Source organism: Protobothrops mucrosquamatus, unplaced genomic scaffold (assembly GCF_001527695.2).
Source record: "Protobothrops mucrosquamatus isolate PMUCROS unplaced genomic scaffold, P.Mucros_1.0 scaffold378, whole genome shotgun sequence".
In the NCBI taxonomy this organism is placed as follows: domain Eukaryota; kingdom Metazoa; phylum Chordata; class Lepidosauria; order Squamata; family Viperidae; genus Protobothrops; species Protobothrops mucrosquamatus.
In genome coordinates, this window is record NW_015386710.1 from 809,528 (window position 1) to 821,835 (window position 12,308).

The 12,308-nt window shown below is 32.4% G+C and overlaps 1 protein-coding gene across 1 annotated transcript in view; it reads right to left on the minus strand.

Annotated features, from left to right (window-relative positions):
- The window catches only part of ATRNL1 (attractin like 1), a 471,655-nt gene that overhangs the window by 395,103 nt on the left and 64,244 nt on the right, over positions 1-12,308 (minus strand). Inside the window, exons 9-10 of the mRNA XM_015815816.1 lie at positions 8,088-8,271; positions 6,493-6,647 (exon numbers count right to left, since the gene is read on the minus strand). Coding sequence (XP_015671302.1) covers positions 6,493-6,647; positions 8,088-8,271 — 339 coding nt within the window. The remainder of the gene's footprint in view (positions 1-6,492; positions 6,648-8,087; positions 8,272-12,308) is intronic.

Sequence of the window (12,308 nt, forward strand, 5' to 3'; positions counted from 1 at the left end):
GTGAAAAACAATCTTAAATCACTTGTTTCAGTACCACTGTAACTTTGAACAGTCACTAAACAAATGATTGTAAGACAAGGACTACCTGTATACCTGGAATCTCTGGAGTGTCTGTTTTTTGATCTAACTCTTTGAAGCAGAGAAGTGTTAGTCCTTTAAGAGTTGTTTCATTCTGCCCTACTGTATATCAGACAAAGTCAAGAATGGGTTGATCAACATTTTCCACTTCTCAGAACCGAGTTGCTGTTTCTTCTCCCTTAACAGTTCATTCATTCCTTCACCAATTTAATCTCTACATTCCTTTACATCAGGCGTCCCCAACCCCTGTTCCACGGCCCATTGGCAACCGGACGGTGCAAGCAGCAAGTGAACATGTGAGCATGCAAAGCTGCATTTGCGTAAGCAGTAAGCGCAAAACTATCCAGTCTTCCCCCTGCTGCTGCCAATCCACAGGGCCAGAAAGGTTGGGAACCGCTGTTTTACATCACTAGAGCTGCATCAAGAGGACATAACTACCTTGACATTTCAAAAATAATAACTTCATCCACAGCAATATTGAAAATGTAGTTTTGTCCCTAACGGTTTTCATAGTTCTAATTTACAGCATTCATAGAAATCTATTTGTTTTACATTCTCGGTTTTCAGTTCTTACTAATACTTTATCAAACAGAAATAGCTTGAAAATAGAAGCTGCATTATTAACAGCTCTCCTAAAAATATTAGTGATTACATATAGAAAGTAAACTTCACCAGAAGCATGTACAGTATTAATCTTTCAGCCAACCAATCTTATAGACTGGTTCAAAAATGTAACACAGAATCTTCATATGCGCTAAAAACCTGCCAGGACTACTATGATTCTTGATAAGTCACTATTTTGCTGCTAGTGCTTAAGTAGCAATGAGAAATATCAAAAAAGTTTGGCAGAAAGGTACTTGAAGGAAAAGTAAAATCACAAAAGAGTATTACAATAATACAATAGTATTACAATAATACAATCAAAGTGGAACAAGGGAAGAATGACGCTAACAACAAATGTGTATTTCTCATATTTTGTTTACAAGAGTCTTAATAAAATATTATGGACTGGAAAATAAAAAAGACTTAATTATGAAGTGGATTATATTTCAGCTATTCATTTCTCATGTGAACAAAATAAGGAAGAAATATCTCAGCAGCTTCTCAATTATTTTATAAATTCAGTTCAATTTCTTATAATTCATTTTTCTTAGTCTGCTTACTAGAAGCATTTGGACATCTAAATTTGCAGTAGTCAGTGGAGGAGAATCCTGCAGCTAAAAGACATCTATGCCATTCATTGTAATTTGGTCAAGGGTGGAGCAACTCAGGCGCTTTGTTCTTTTTCCCCTGGGAAAGTGGGCTTTAGTTCTGAACAAAAATCATTATTAAAAGCTAAGTTTAAGATAAGGAATCCTTGCAGCCTGTAGATATAACTCCTTTTTTGCTTGTGTTATTTGTCAAACTGGCAGGTCTTTTCAATACACTATAGAAAGAAAAAGAATCATGTTACAAATAGGCTTTCTTATCTTCTTTAGTCTTCTCAGTAATGGCTAAACATTGAACAAACTTCTGAGCTAAAAAGTCATTAAAAACTCCTAAAAATATATTTTTATGAAATATATATTCATTTCAAGTTCAAGTATAATTATTTCAAAGGAGAATGTATACCACACTCAACAGTTTTAATTTGTCCTTGCTTAGAGTAAACAGTGCAAGCACATAAATTATTATCAAAAAACAGACATTTATAATTAAATATCTCATAAGAAAAGCATTTGAGATATCAAAGTGATAGTATGTTTGGCTCTAGTCTCATTGATCAAAGTGACTTCATGGTACCCAATTGATCACAAATACACATAATTCTAAATTATACAGAAATTGCATTAGAATGGAACACCATGAGCCTACATTTAGATAGCTGGAAATTTAAAAAAAAATTGTTTTGTTGCCAACCAGGAAGCGCTTAAAGCTTCAAATTACATGATAAAAAACAAATAAAATACTAAAATTTGAGATAATAAATGGAGTCTTTCTCTTTATTCAAATAAATTGAGAAGAAAAAAATATTCTTTTATAATTGCCTTTCTCAGGAAAACATGAATTTAGGTCTGTTTGAAATAACAAGCAACATATTTTAATTGCAGGCGTAACATTGAGATTTAAGAATAGGTTGTATGTTAAGCACTCTTAAAAGAAATGTTTAGTTTTGCTAGCTGAATGAAAAAATTATGATCTTTTGCAATTTTGATCTGCTTTCCTAATGCTAAAAAATAGCAATTAATGGCCTTTGCTATTATATTTTACATTTTGGAAAGCATATGTCAATATATTGCTCAAAGGACTGTATTTAATTTCTTCCAATAAAAGCCATGATCATCAGAAATGCATACGTACACACTCACTCATGCACACACATATATGTATGTGTATATATATAAATGTGTATACTGTATATAGTTATTAATTCAATATGAAAGAATCAATTATAGCCATGAAAGCTAGCTGGGTGATTTTGGGCCAGTCACTCTCTCTCATCCCACCCACCCCACAGGGTTGTTGTTATGGGGAAAATAGGAGGAGGAAGGTATATTAGATATGTTTGCCACCTTGAATTATTTGTAAAATAATAAAGGCAGGATGTAAACAAGCAAGCAAATAAATAAATAAACAAGCAAGCATGCAAGCAAGCTAGATAATCAATAAAAAAGCCATTTGACTTTTTTTTTTCATTTTCCTTTTGATCTTCATTATTGTTGGGAATAAAGTGCTATAATATTATCTCATATTTGTTTTAATTTGATAATTTGATTTTAATAAAATGAATTCCACTTACAAGTGAAAATGACACTAATTACAAAATAGCACTTTTCCTAGAAAGAGAAAATCATTCTACTCCCATTTCATTTGGTTTAATATAGTTAACTGCATTGTATTAGGTTATACAGAAGATCATCTTCACTCTCATGATCTGTTCATTTCTAACCTCCTTCTTCTCTTCAGTGCTTGATGTTGTCAGTTTGAAGGTCGCTCAGTTATTTGAGTGATCATTTTCATGCAGACTCTTATGTTATTTCCATGGGGCAATCAGATTTATTCAGTTTTTACTATTTTCCCATTGATAGTAAGGGTTGCACATTTATCCAGTCCAAACTCCATTGCACTATATTGTACATACAGATAGTGCTGAGCATCAATTTTATTACAGATTACAGATATACTGCTTCAGATCTTCCATGTAAAGGTTTGATAGCTTGGCAGATGTGTTTGATGTTTGATACCTGTGACTTGACTTGTTCAATATTGTTGTGAGAGGAATCAATACAATGACATACAATAGTGGTGATGATGAATCTCCTTGAAAGATTCCTCTCGTGATATTAGTCTCTCCGAGACCATCACAATTGACCAGTGAATCTCTCCATTGTGTCATTTATCTGCAGATATTTCTACTGACTTCTGCTATTTGTAGGCAATTGATTATCTAATCATGGCAGGAAGTAGAATGCCTTCTTGTAATCAAACTAAACTACATTCAAGTTGCTATTCCTTTTCTTGAAATTTTTCAAAATCATGTCAGTTAGTTGACTTTTTTTCCTTTGCTATGTGGGCAAATTCATTTTTGTTCAGGTGGAAAGAGCTTGTTTTCAACAATAACAGATTATTATTTCTTTGTTTTCTATATTTGTGATTGACAAACAACTTTTCTTCCAATAGTCTCTAATCCTGCAGCTGCTGGCTTGGATGCCAGATGTCCAAGAACTCCAACGCCTAGAATGTTCCTTGTTGACCCGGGTGAAAATCAATCCAATACAAATTTCTGTAAATTATGTCTCACATGTTCATGGGAGAGACACTTTTCTGGCTCCTTTGATGAGCCCTATCTATTATGGTTGAAATCATGAGGGTAGCTCTCTTCTTCTTCAGAGTACACAAAACCCACAACCACTTCTAGGTACTGCCTCACTGAGAGATAATTATTAGCATTATTTTCCAATACAATAAAATATTGTTAAATTTTGTCTGCATTGTGGGCATTTTTCATCAGATTGTCAAACATGACCTATTATAAAGGTTAAGAATCATTGTTATGAAGAGATACATTTCAAAAACCTCTCCTAAACCATTTCCTTTAACCTGGAACACACCACTACTAAGCATTAATGTAGCATGTGAAACATCGCCCATAACACTGAAATATTAATATTGTAATATAGAGCCTTGCTGCTCACGTCATCTCTCATAAACTGAATATACTGTGGTTCAGTCTTTTTAACATCTAGCACATCTAATAACCTGTTAAGCTTTTATAAATTCAACAAAGTATCCTCTACCTGAGTGTCTTAAAAAGCTTAACTATGTCCAACTACAGCATTCTAATTACTGTTAAGACTTATATATACCAGAAGTACTATTGAAATGAAACAAGTATATACAACTAGTTTAGTTACCAGGCTTAGCACTCCATTTTGAATTTGAAAATAGCCCATTCGGGCCATTCCAGCTATTAACGGTTCACCTATTGATTTCATTTTAAAAGCTCTAGGTTTAAGTGACAGAAAGCCAAGTATACTGAAAAAAGGGTCATCATTACTACAAGTAGTCCTCATTTAGTGATCACTTTTAGGACCAGTAACTGGGTCTTTAAATGAAGCCATCATTAAGTGAAATCGTGACTGTACTTATGATCTTACTTTAATTTTCTTTGCTATACAGGCCTGTGAAAGTCATAAGTGCAAGGACTGATCACCAAGTTACTTTTTCATCAACATTGTAACAGCAAACAATCACTGCACAAGACAGTAAATGTGAACTACCTGTAGTGCCAAAAGATAAGCTTTATATTCAAAACTTTCTGGATTCAAATCTCTGCATTTCTAGTTTTCTGGGGAAATATTGGATGTGTGATCTTGGTGAACAGATTCTTCCCACAGTAAGGCCAGTGTTCAAAACCTCTATTGGTCATAAAGAATCTAAATTATTAAGAAAAAATGTGCATGTCTAATGTTCTTTTAATTATTTCAGTTTTTTTTAATTAAGTAGATATTACAGTCTCTGCTTTCTTTTGATATATGCTCATATTTAGAAACAGAACATTTCCTTTTCTATGCTTAGGTTCAAGAGATATTGTAAGGGTTTTTAATCTAGGCTTCAGGAATAGCAGATTAAATTCACATGTAATTAATCTTCACACAAATATTAAAATTAGACAGAAATTACATCTGTTTCATTTATATTATAATAGATTAATAATGCATGGGAAATGAGACTGCTAAAATTATAGATAATATGTTAAGTGTTTTAATTATTTAGGAAAAGAAATAATGTAGCATTATAATTTAGAACCAAAGCAGACTGTAATTTTTATGTTTAAAAATAACAATCAGTTAATGCAGTCCTAGGTTACATTGATGCTGTTCTCAGTGCATACACAAAGTTGATTACAATTTCTATATTACGTGACAAGAAAATATAACCATTGAAGAAGATCTATTGAAGGAAATCGCAGACCCTACACATTTTAATTTAATGTTACAGAAAAAAATATTGTCTTTAAACTACTGATATATCTTACTGTATTAAATTATTACAGAACTCTAATAAAATTGTAGTCATTGATATAACTATTTTTATCACATATTGCTATAAGTGTTTAATCATGTCAAATCAAAACACTCTATTAAACTAGGACATGAAATATCAAAAACATTCCCTCTATGAATATTCACTGTTTGGAGATCTAATCATATTTTTTTCTCATATTAACTGGAGAATGTTTTAAAAGCTGTCAACATTACTATGTTGGGAAATGTAAAACTGATAAGGCAACAGTGCATAACCTGACATATTCCCCCATCTTTGCCCCAATTTAGCTTATTCTATAAATGTGTGAAAGTGCTATTACGAAGATTAACTTTGTTTAAATATATAAATACATTCTTACTTTTTATGCATAAACTTATGAAATTATTACTATATTTCAGAATTATATATTTAAAAGGGGGGAAGGCTGTTCACCTAGCCCTCTGACAAAGGAACTGAAATCTCCTTTTAAGTAATGTGGATTTGCTTTGGTTGTTGCCTGGCTGATGCCATCTTTTGTTCTTTGTTCTTATGATTATATTATTCTATTGTCCCCTGGGTTTTTAATCTGTGAACTGCACAGAGAGTCTGGGAGTTAAGCTCAATCAAGACCCTTGAACCTTGAATACTGTATAAAGAAATAAATTTGTTGTCAGAAGCATTTCAATCTTCTATCTACTGATCAAACTCAGGATTGAAATGATAAAAATGTGGCTTGTCTTAGAATAAAATATGGTTATAAATATTCATATTTATGAAATGAAGTACTTTTATTGTATACATACTGAATCATAATTTTATTGTTACTTATATGTTATATACTATATTCTATACAGTAGAAATTAAATTTGGAGTTCCAACCTTTCAAACATTTACTCTTATACCTACCAATATCATAGGCCAGGAAATCAGCAGAAAAACATTTAGCACCATTACTTAATGAAGTATCATTATGAGTGTTTCCACCAAAAATTAACATTGCTCCATTCATCAAAACAGCTGAGTGGAGATATCTTGCAAAACCACTTTCTTTTAAAATCGTCCTATTGAAAAAAAAAAGAAGAAGCAGCACATAGGCATCAACAGGAGTCAGGGTGATCTGTATGGAATAACTATAAAGTAAACAATATTTGTTTAGCCACAATGCTAGCAATCACATACATTTAAATGCACAGAAAAATAAATTTCAAGAATTATATTATGGATAATTTTGAAACAGGCCAGTAAAGAAACAAACTGTAACTATTCATTCTTTTCTTAAAATGTCTTATTATCTTAGGGACTTTTGAAGTTACAAAAATAAAATATAATACATTTATATTAAAATATAAAATAAAATCTATATAAATAAAAATGTAAATGTTCGTTTGTTCAAAATCTTAAATCTCCGAAAGTTCTTCACCGATTGCTTTGAAATTTTGACACAACGTTGCATTCGAATACGCACGTGTTTTTATATACCTATATTATATAGATGTCACACCTGTGACAGGTAAAACATGCTTTTGTTGAAAAACAGCGCCATCTGTTGGACATAAAAGCAACACACGCTTTTACCAGACTGAGCCACAGCAACGCGTGGCCGGGTACAACTAGTATAAAATATAATTTAGGTGACCTTTTTTTCAAATCCAATATTTTCTCTTTCACAGCAACTTTTACACATCTGAATTCATATGCATCAGTTTGGATGGTGATATTTGATAGTTTTTTTGATAACACCCCTGAAAGAACATATAGAGGATTTTAAAGCCTGAAAACCACAATGCAGTAGCAGTGAACCTTCTTTGCCTATGCAATTTTCAAATATGACTATTCCAAAATCTCTTAATGATATTGTTACTAATGCCCTGTCCTCTAGGTATAACAGTACAAACAAGCCTTTTATAGCTTACTTTCTGATGGTGGTATCATGCAAACCCAGATGAATTACCATTTTAAAATTATAGTAAATTAGAGAATCCATGTTTTATTTTAATTTGGTTTATACACTATACATGAAGTCTAAGATTTTAATAAAAATTTCTTGATCAGATTGATGATCAAAGATTATTCCCTGTTCACTGTTTTCTACACTCCTCTGTGTATCTACTACATGTGAACTAATATTTCTCGTAGTGTAGAGTGATTTTATTTCTATTAATACATATATGTGAAATCTCTGGTCCTCTGGACAGAGGGATAAGGGGATGATGAAAGTTGATGTTTAACAATATTCAAAATATTCAGCAACATGAACTATTATCTCAGAAAAAAACAGGTTGAAACCTAGTGCTAGAATGCTATTGTTTTCTTTACTGAGTAAAGACAAAGCAAAAATTTCATTTCAGTATCAAACTTAAAGCACTCGTATAACCTGAATATTCAATTGTTTAACAAAATGTATGAGAATATATGTACATATACTATAAATATATGTACACAAAGACACACACACACACATATACATACATATATAAAAAGATTTAGGAACAAAATCTTACCATGTTCTAGTATTAACTTCATATTTGTAAAGATCATCAACCAATCCATATTTATTACTGGGCAATGCTTTGTAGCCTCCATGAACATATACGGATTTTGTTGTGTCATCATAGACACTGGTATGGCCATATCCACCTTGTACTATTGCTCCTTTTGTTTCTGGTACAAGCCAAGAATTTGATCCTAAGATATAACAGAACAATAATTAATGGAAATGTAATAGAAATTCATTATAATTTACTAATTCCTATATTATAATCAACATTCTTAGAAAGCAAGAAATCCTTTTTATATGTTACTGTTTGTAAATCATTCCCAAAGTAAGCCTAATCTGTTAAAAGTTGATATACAAAAGTATATACAATAGTATCCAAATTATCAACAGAATATGAACATTTTCTTAAAAATACAATATCCAGTGTCCTAAAAATTCAATCAATTGAAAATGTATACCCACATTAATATGATCAATGATATTATATCACTGGTATCTAGTATCAAATTAATAATCAATAAATATTTTATTGTTGGAATGTTTCAACAAATTTGATGGAAAAAACTAATACAATCCTGACCAAGCCAGGAAAATCCAAACCAAGCCAGAATTACAATGTAAGGCATCCCAGATGGGATGGATGGGATGGGATGAGATAAACTTTATTGTTATTTTTTTACTAAGAACACAATGCTCACAGTAAAATGAAATTAAAAATGAAATTCTGTTGTCTGCTCTCAAAAGAAAGTATGTATCTACGCATTTACATACATAACACATGTATATACATTATATATATATATATATATATATATATATATATATATATATATATATATATATATATACACACACACACAATTATATATATATATATATATACACACACACACACATACACATTATATGTGTATACATATATACATATAGCCATATACACATACATATATACAAATAACTGTCCATTTTGAATACATAGTGGAAAGAGGAATATTGAGAGTTCACAAGATTGATACTATATGGAATGAAACTGACTGAATCTAGATAGATAAAGTATCATAATCAAGAAATGCATGTCATGATATGTATGCATAAACCACAATGTGATTTCTTTGGTTATGGCCTAATCTGCTGTCCAAATCAGCCATGGTAGTTTTTGAAACAAGAGTTAGTGCTTACTGTATTCTATGAAATCAGAAATTTTAGTATGTGTTAATACGTTCATTTACTAGATTTCTGTGCTCGTTATAATTAGAAAAATAAACTGATATTAAAAATTTACTAGCTTCAATTCCATGTAAACAAATCTAGGCATCTCTGTTAAGAAATATAAAACAATCCATCTTTATTATCACTGTTGTCCTATTTGTTTTGTGCAATAAACAGTGATCACTAACATTTTGTGTATGACAAATTAATCAGCAAATTTATTTTTCAGTCAGACTAAAAATCGAGACTCTGCTTTTTCAACTAAATGTACACTTCAAAAATGTGTTTACTATTCTTCAAGTGTCAAGCATCTTTGGGTCTCATGCTAAAACAAATAAGCTTTTTTTCACCTTCTCTGACTATTGTGAAAATTATGGCGTTCATGGACCATCTATGAGTCTCAGTAGGAGAACTTTATGGATGTTTTTATTAACTTGCACCATAAAGTGTTTCTGGACTAATCCACAAGGAAATTTATTTTCCTTTGGTTTAGCAACACTACATACACTCTGTAAGAGACTCAGTGTGCGTTTTGGGAAAATACAGAGAATATTATTACTTTTCTTTAGCTAAAGAAACATAGTGTTTTAGTATCTTTAGAAATTTTTAAAAACAATATCTACTGCACAAACTTGTTTGAATTAGTAACCATATGATATCTGCTCTCAATGTCAAGAGCTTCTTTAGATTTGTTTTAAAAAAGGGCCGTATTGGCTCAAAACAAATACTTTCCCCAACATTCTCCTTATGAAAGTACTATAGTTCCCTCTGCACTCCCATGGAGACTTTGCCAAAATGTCTCAAGGAAAAAATAAATTAGAGAAATGTAAGGATACTTAAGTTTAATTTATTTTTGTAATATACTCCACAACTCTTCTTCGGTATCCTTATTATAAGTACATAAATCAAAATGGTAATTGTGTTATTGTGTGCATTGTTTTGCCCTGTTGAATTAAATCTGTTTAAAGTACATGGATCTTGCATTAGCTGAATAACTGCTGTTTGGAAATCAGGATAACAAGAAGATTAAGGCCACTATTGAAACCAAGGTCTTGAGACTAAGATATTTTACAAAACCAGCAGGCTGAAAGGGATATGGATATTTACTATACAACTCATTGCCCAGGATAGAAATCCAAAGACAATCTAGAGACAAATGACTTTTTAACCTTTGCTTGATCTTCTAACGTTTTGCTTGATCTTCCAATGAGGCAGATTGTTCCACTGTTTAATAGCTCTTGAGGGCAGGAAATTACTCTTTATTTCAAATTTAAATGTCTCTCTGCAAAGCTTCCTCTTCCTGTCACTGTCTTCGACTACTAACTCCTAGCTTAGTCTTCCTTAAGCTAAACAACCCAGTTGTTTAACCATTCTTCCTAGGACTTTGCCTCCAAGCCCCTCACTATCTCTGTGGTCTTGTAATCTTTACAGACCTCTTTTTTGTAAAATAGTGACAAAAACTTGGAGAGCAGTCTGACCGGCACAGCATAGCACAACTATCACCTTCCATGATTTCGAAAATATATCTCTACTGATATAGCCAAAGATATCATTGGTATTTTCAGAATATGTAGCGCACTATTGGCTAATCTTCCAATGCTGTTATTTGTCTACCAGGAAACCTAGATTCTTCTTACAAACTACTGCCTTTCTAGGACATTCCCAGATAATTATGCCAATCTGATTGGTCTGCAGTTGACTAAGTCCACTTTTGTCCCATTTTCTTAAAGACCAGAAAAACATTAGCTCTTCTTCAATTTTCTGGCACTTCCTTGTACTCTAGGATTTTCTGACATTACATCTGTCATGGGATATAGTAAACTACCGTTGGTACAAATAGGCTTATTTGTCCATGGATCAGACCTGTGATGTTATTTCTAGAGGAGCTGCATTGTTTACTATTTTGCTTACAACTGCAATTCAGAGTGCTTAAGACTTACACAATTTAGGACCTATGTAACAAAATCAAAAGCCTAATAAGAATCTCTACTCATTGGTACATTTGGCAGGAAGGGATATCTAAGTAGATATACTCTTTGTGGGTATATCTTATGGAATATCTAATCCCTAGAGTCAAAGGATGGTCCCATCCCTCATGATTTTCTAGAAAGAAAATCTGGCTATTCAGGGAAAAACTGTGCAGGATGTCTATTAAGAGAGACATAGTGCCATGAATGAATGTTGTATGATGATATTTATTTTATTTGGACTTTAAGAGAGCTAATTTCAATAAACTTAGAGAGGGCTTGGGAAGGATTCCATGGATGAGAATCCTCAAGGGAAAAACAACTCAAGAAGCTTGGGAAATTTTGAAAAGTGAGATAATAAAAGCCCAGTCCAGCACAATACCAACAAAGAGGAAAAATAACAGCTCTCAAAAGAAATCAGCATGGCTGCATACTCTGATAAATTGAAAGATAAAAAGGACAAGTATAGAAAGTGGAAAGAGGGGCATATAACTAAGAATATCAGCAAATAGCCCAAGCCTGCAAAGATGAAGTGAGGAAAGCTAAGGATCAAAATGAACTAAGGCTTGCGACCAAAGTCAAAAATAACAAAAAAGCTTATTTCAATATATAAAAAACAAGAAAAAAAGTGAAGGAAATGATTGGTCCATTAGTGGGTGAAAGTGGCAAGAAGGTGACAAGCAACAGGGAGAAAGCAGAACTATTTAACTCATTTTTTGCATCTCTCTTTACACAAAGGGAAAAAACAGACCAACCTACCAAAAATAGTGCCATCAAAAACAGAATAGAAAGTTAAGATAGGCAAGAAAACAGTAAGTGAACACCTGTCCAGCCTAGACGAGTTCAAATCACCAGGGCCAGATGGATTACACCCCAGGGTTCTCAAGGAACTGGCAGATGTGATCTCAAAACCATTGAACTATATTTTTCAAAGATCCTGGAGCATTGGGGAACTACCGGCCGACTGGAAAAGAGCTGATGTAGTTCCCATCTTCAAAAAAGGGGAAAAAATGGACCCAGGAAATTACAGACCTATCAGCCTGACCTCA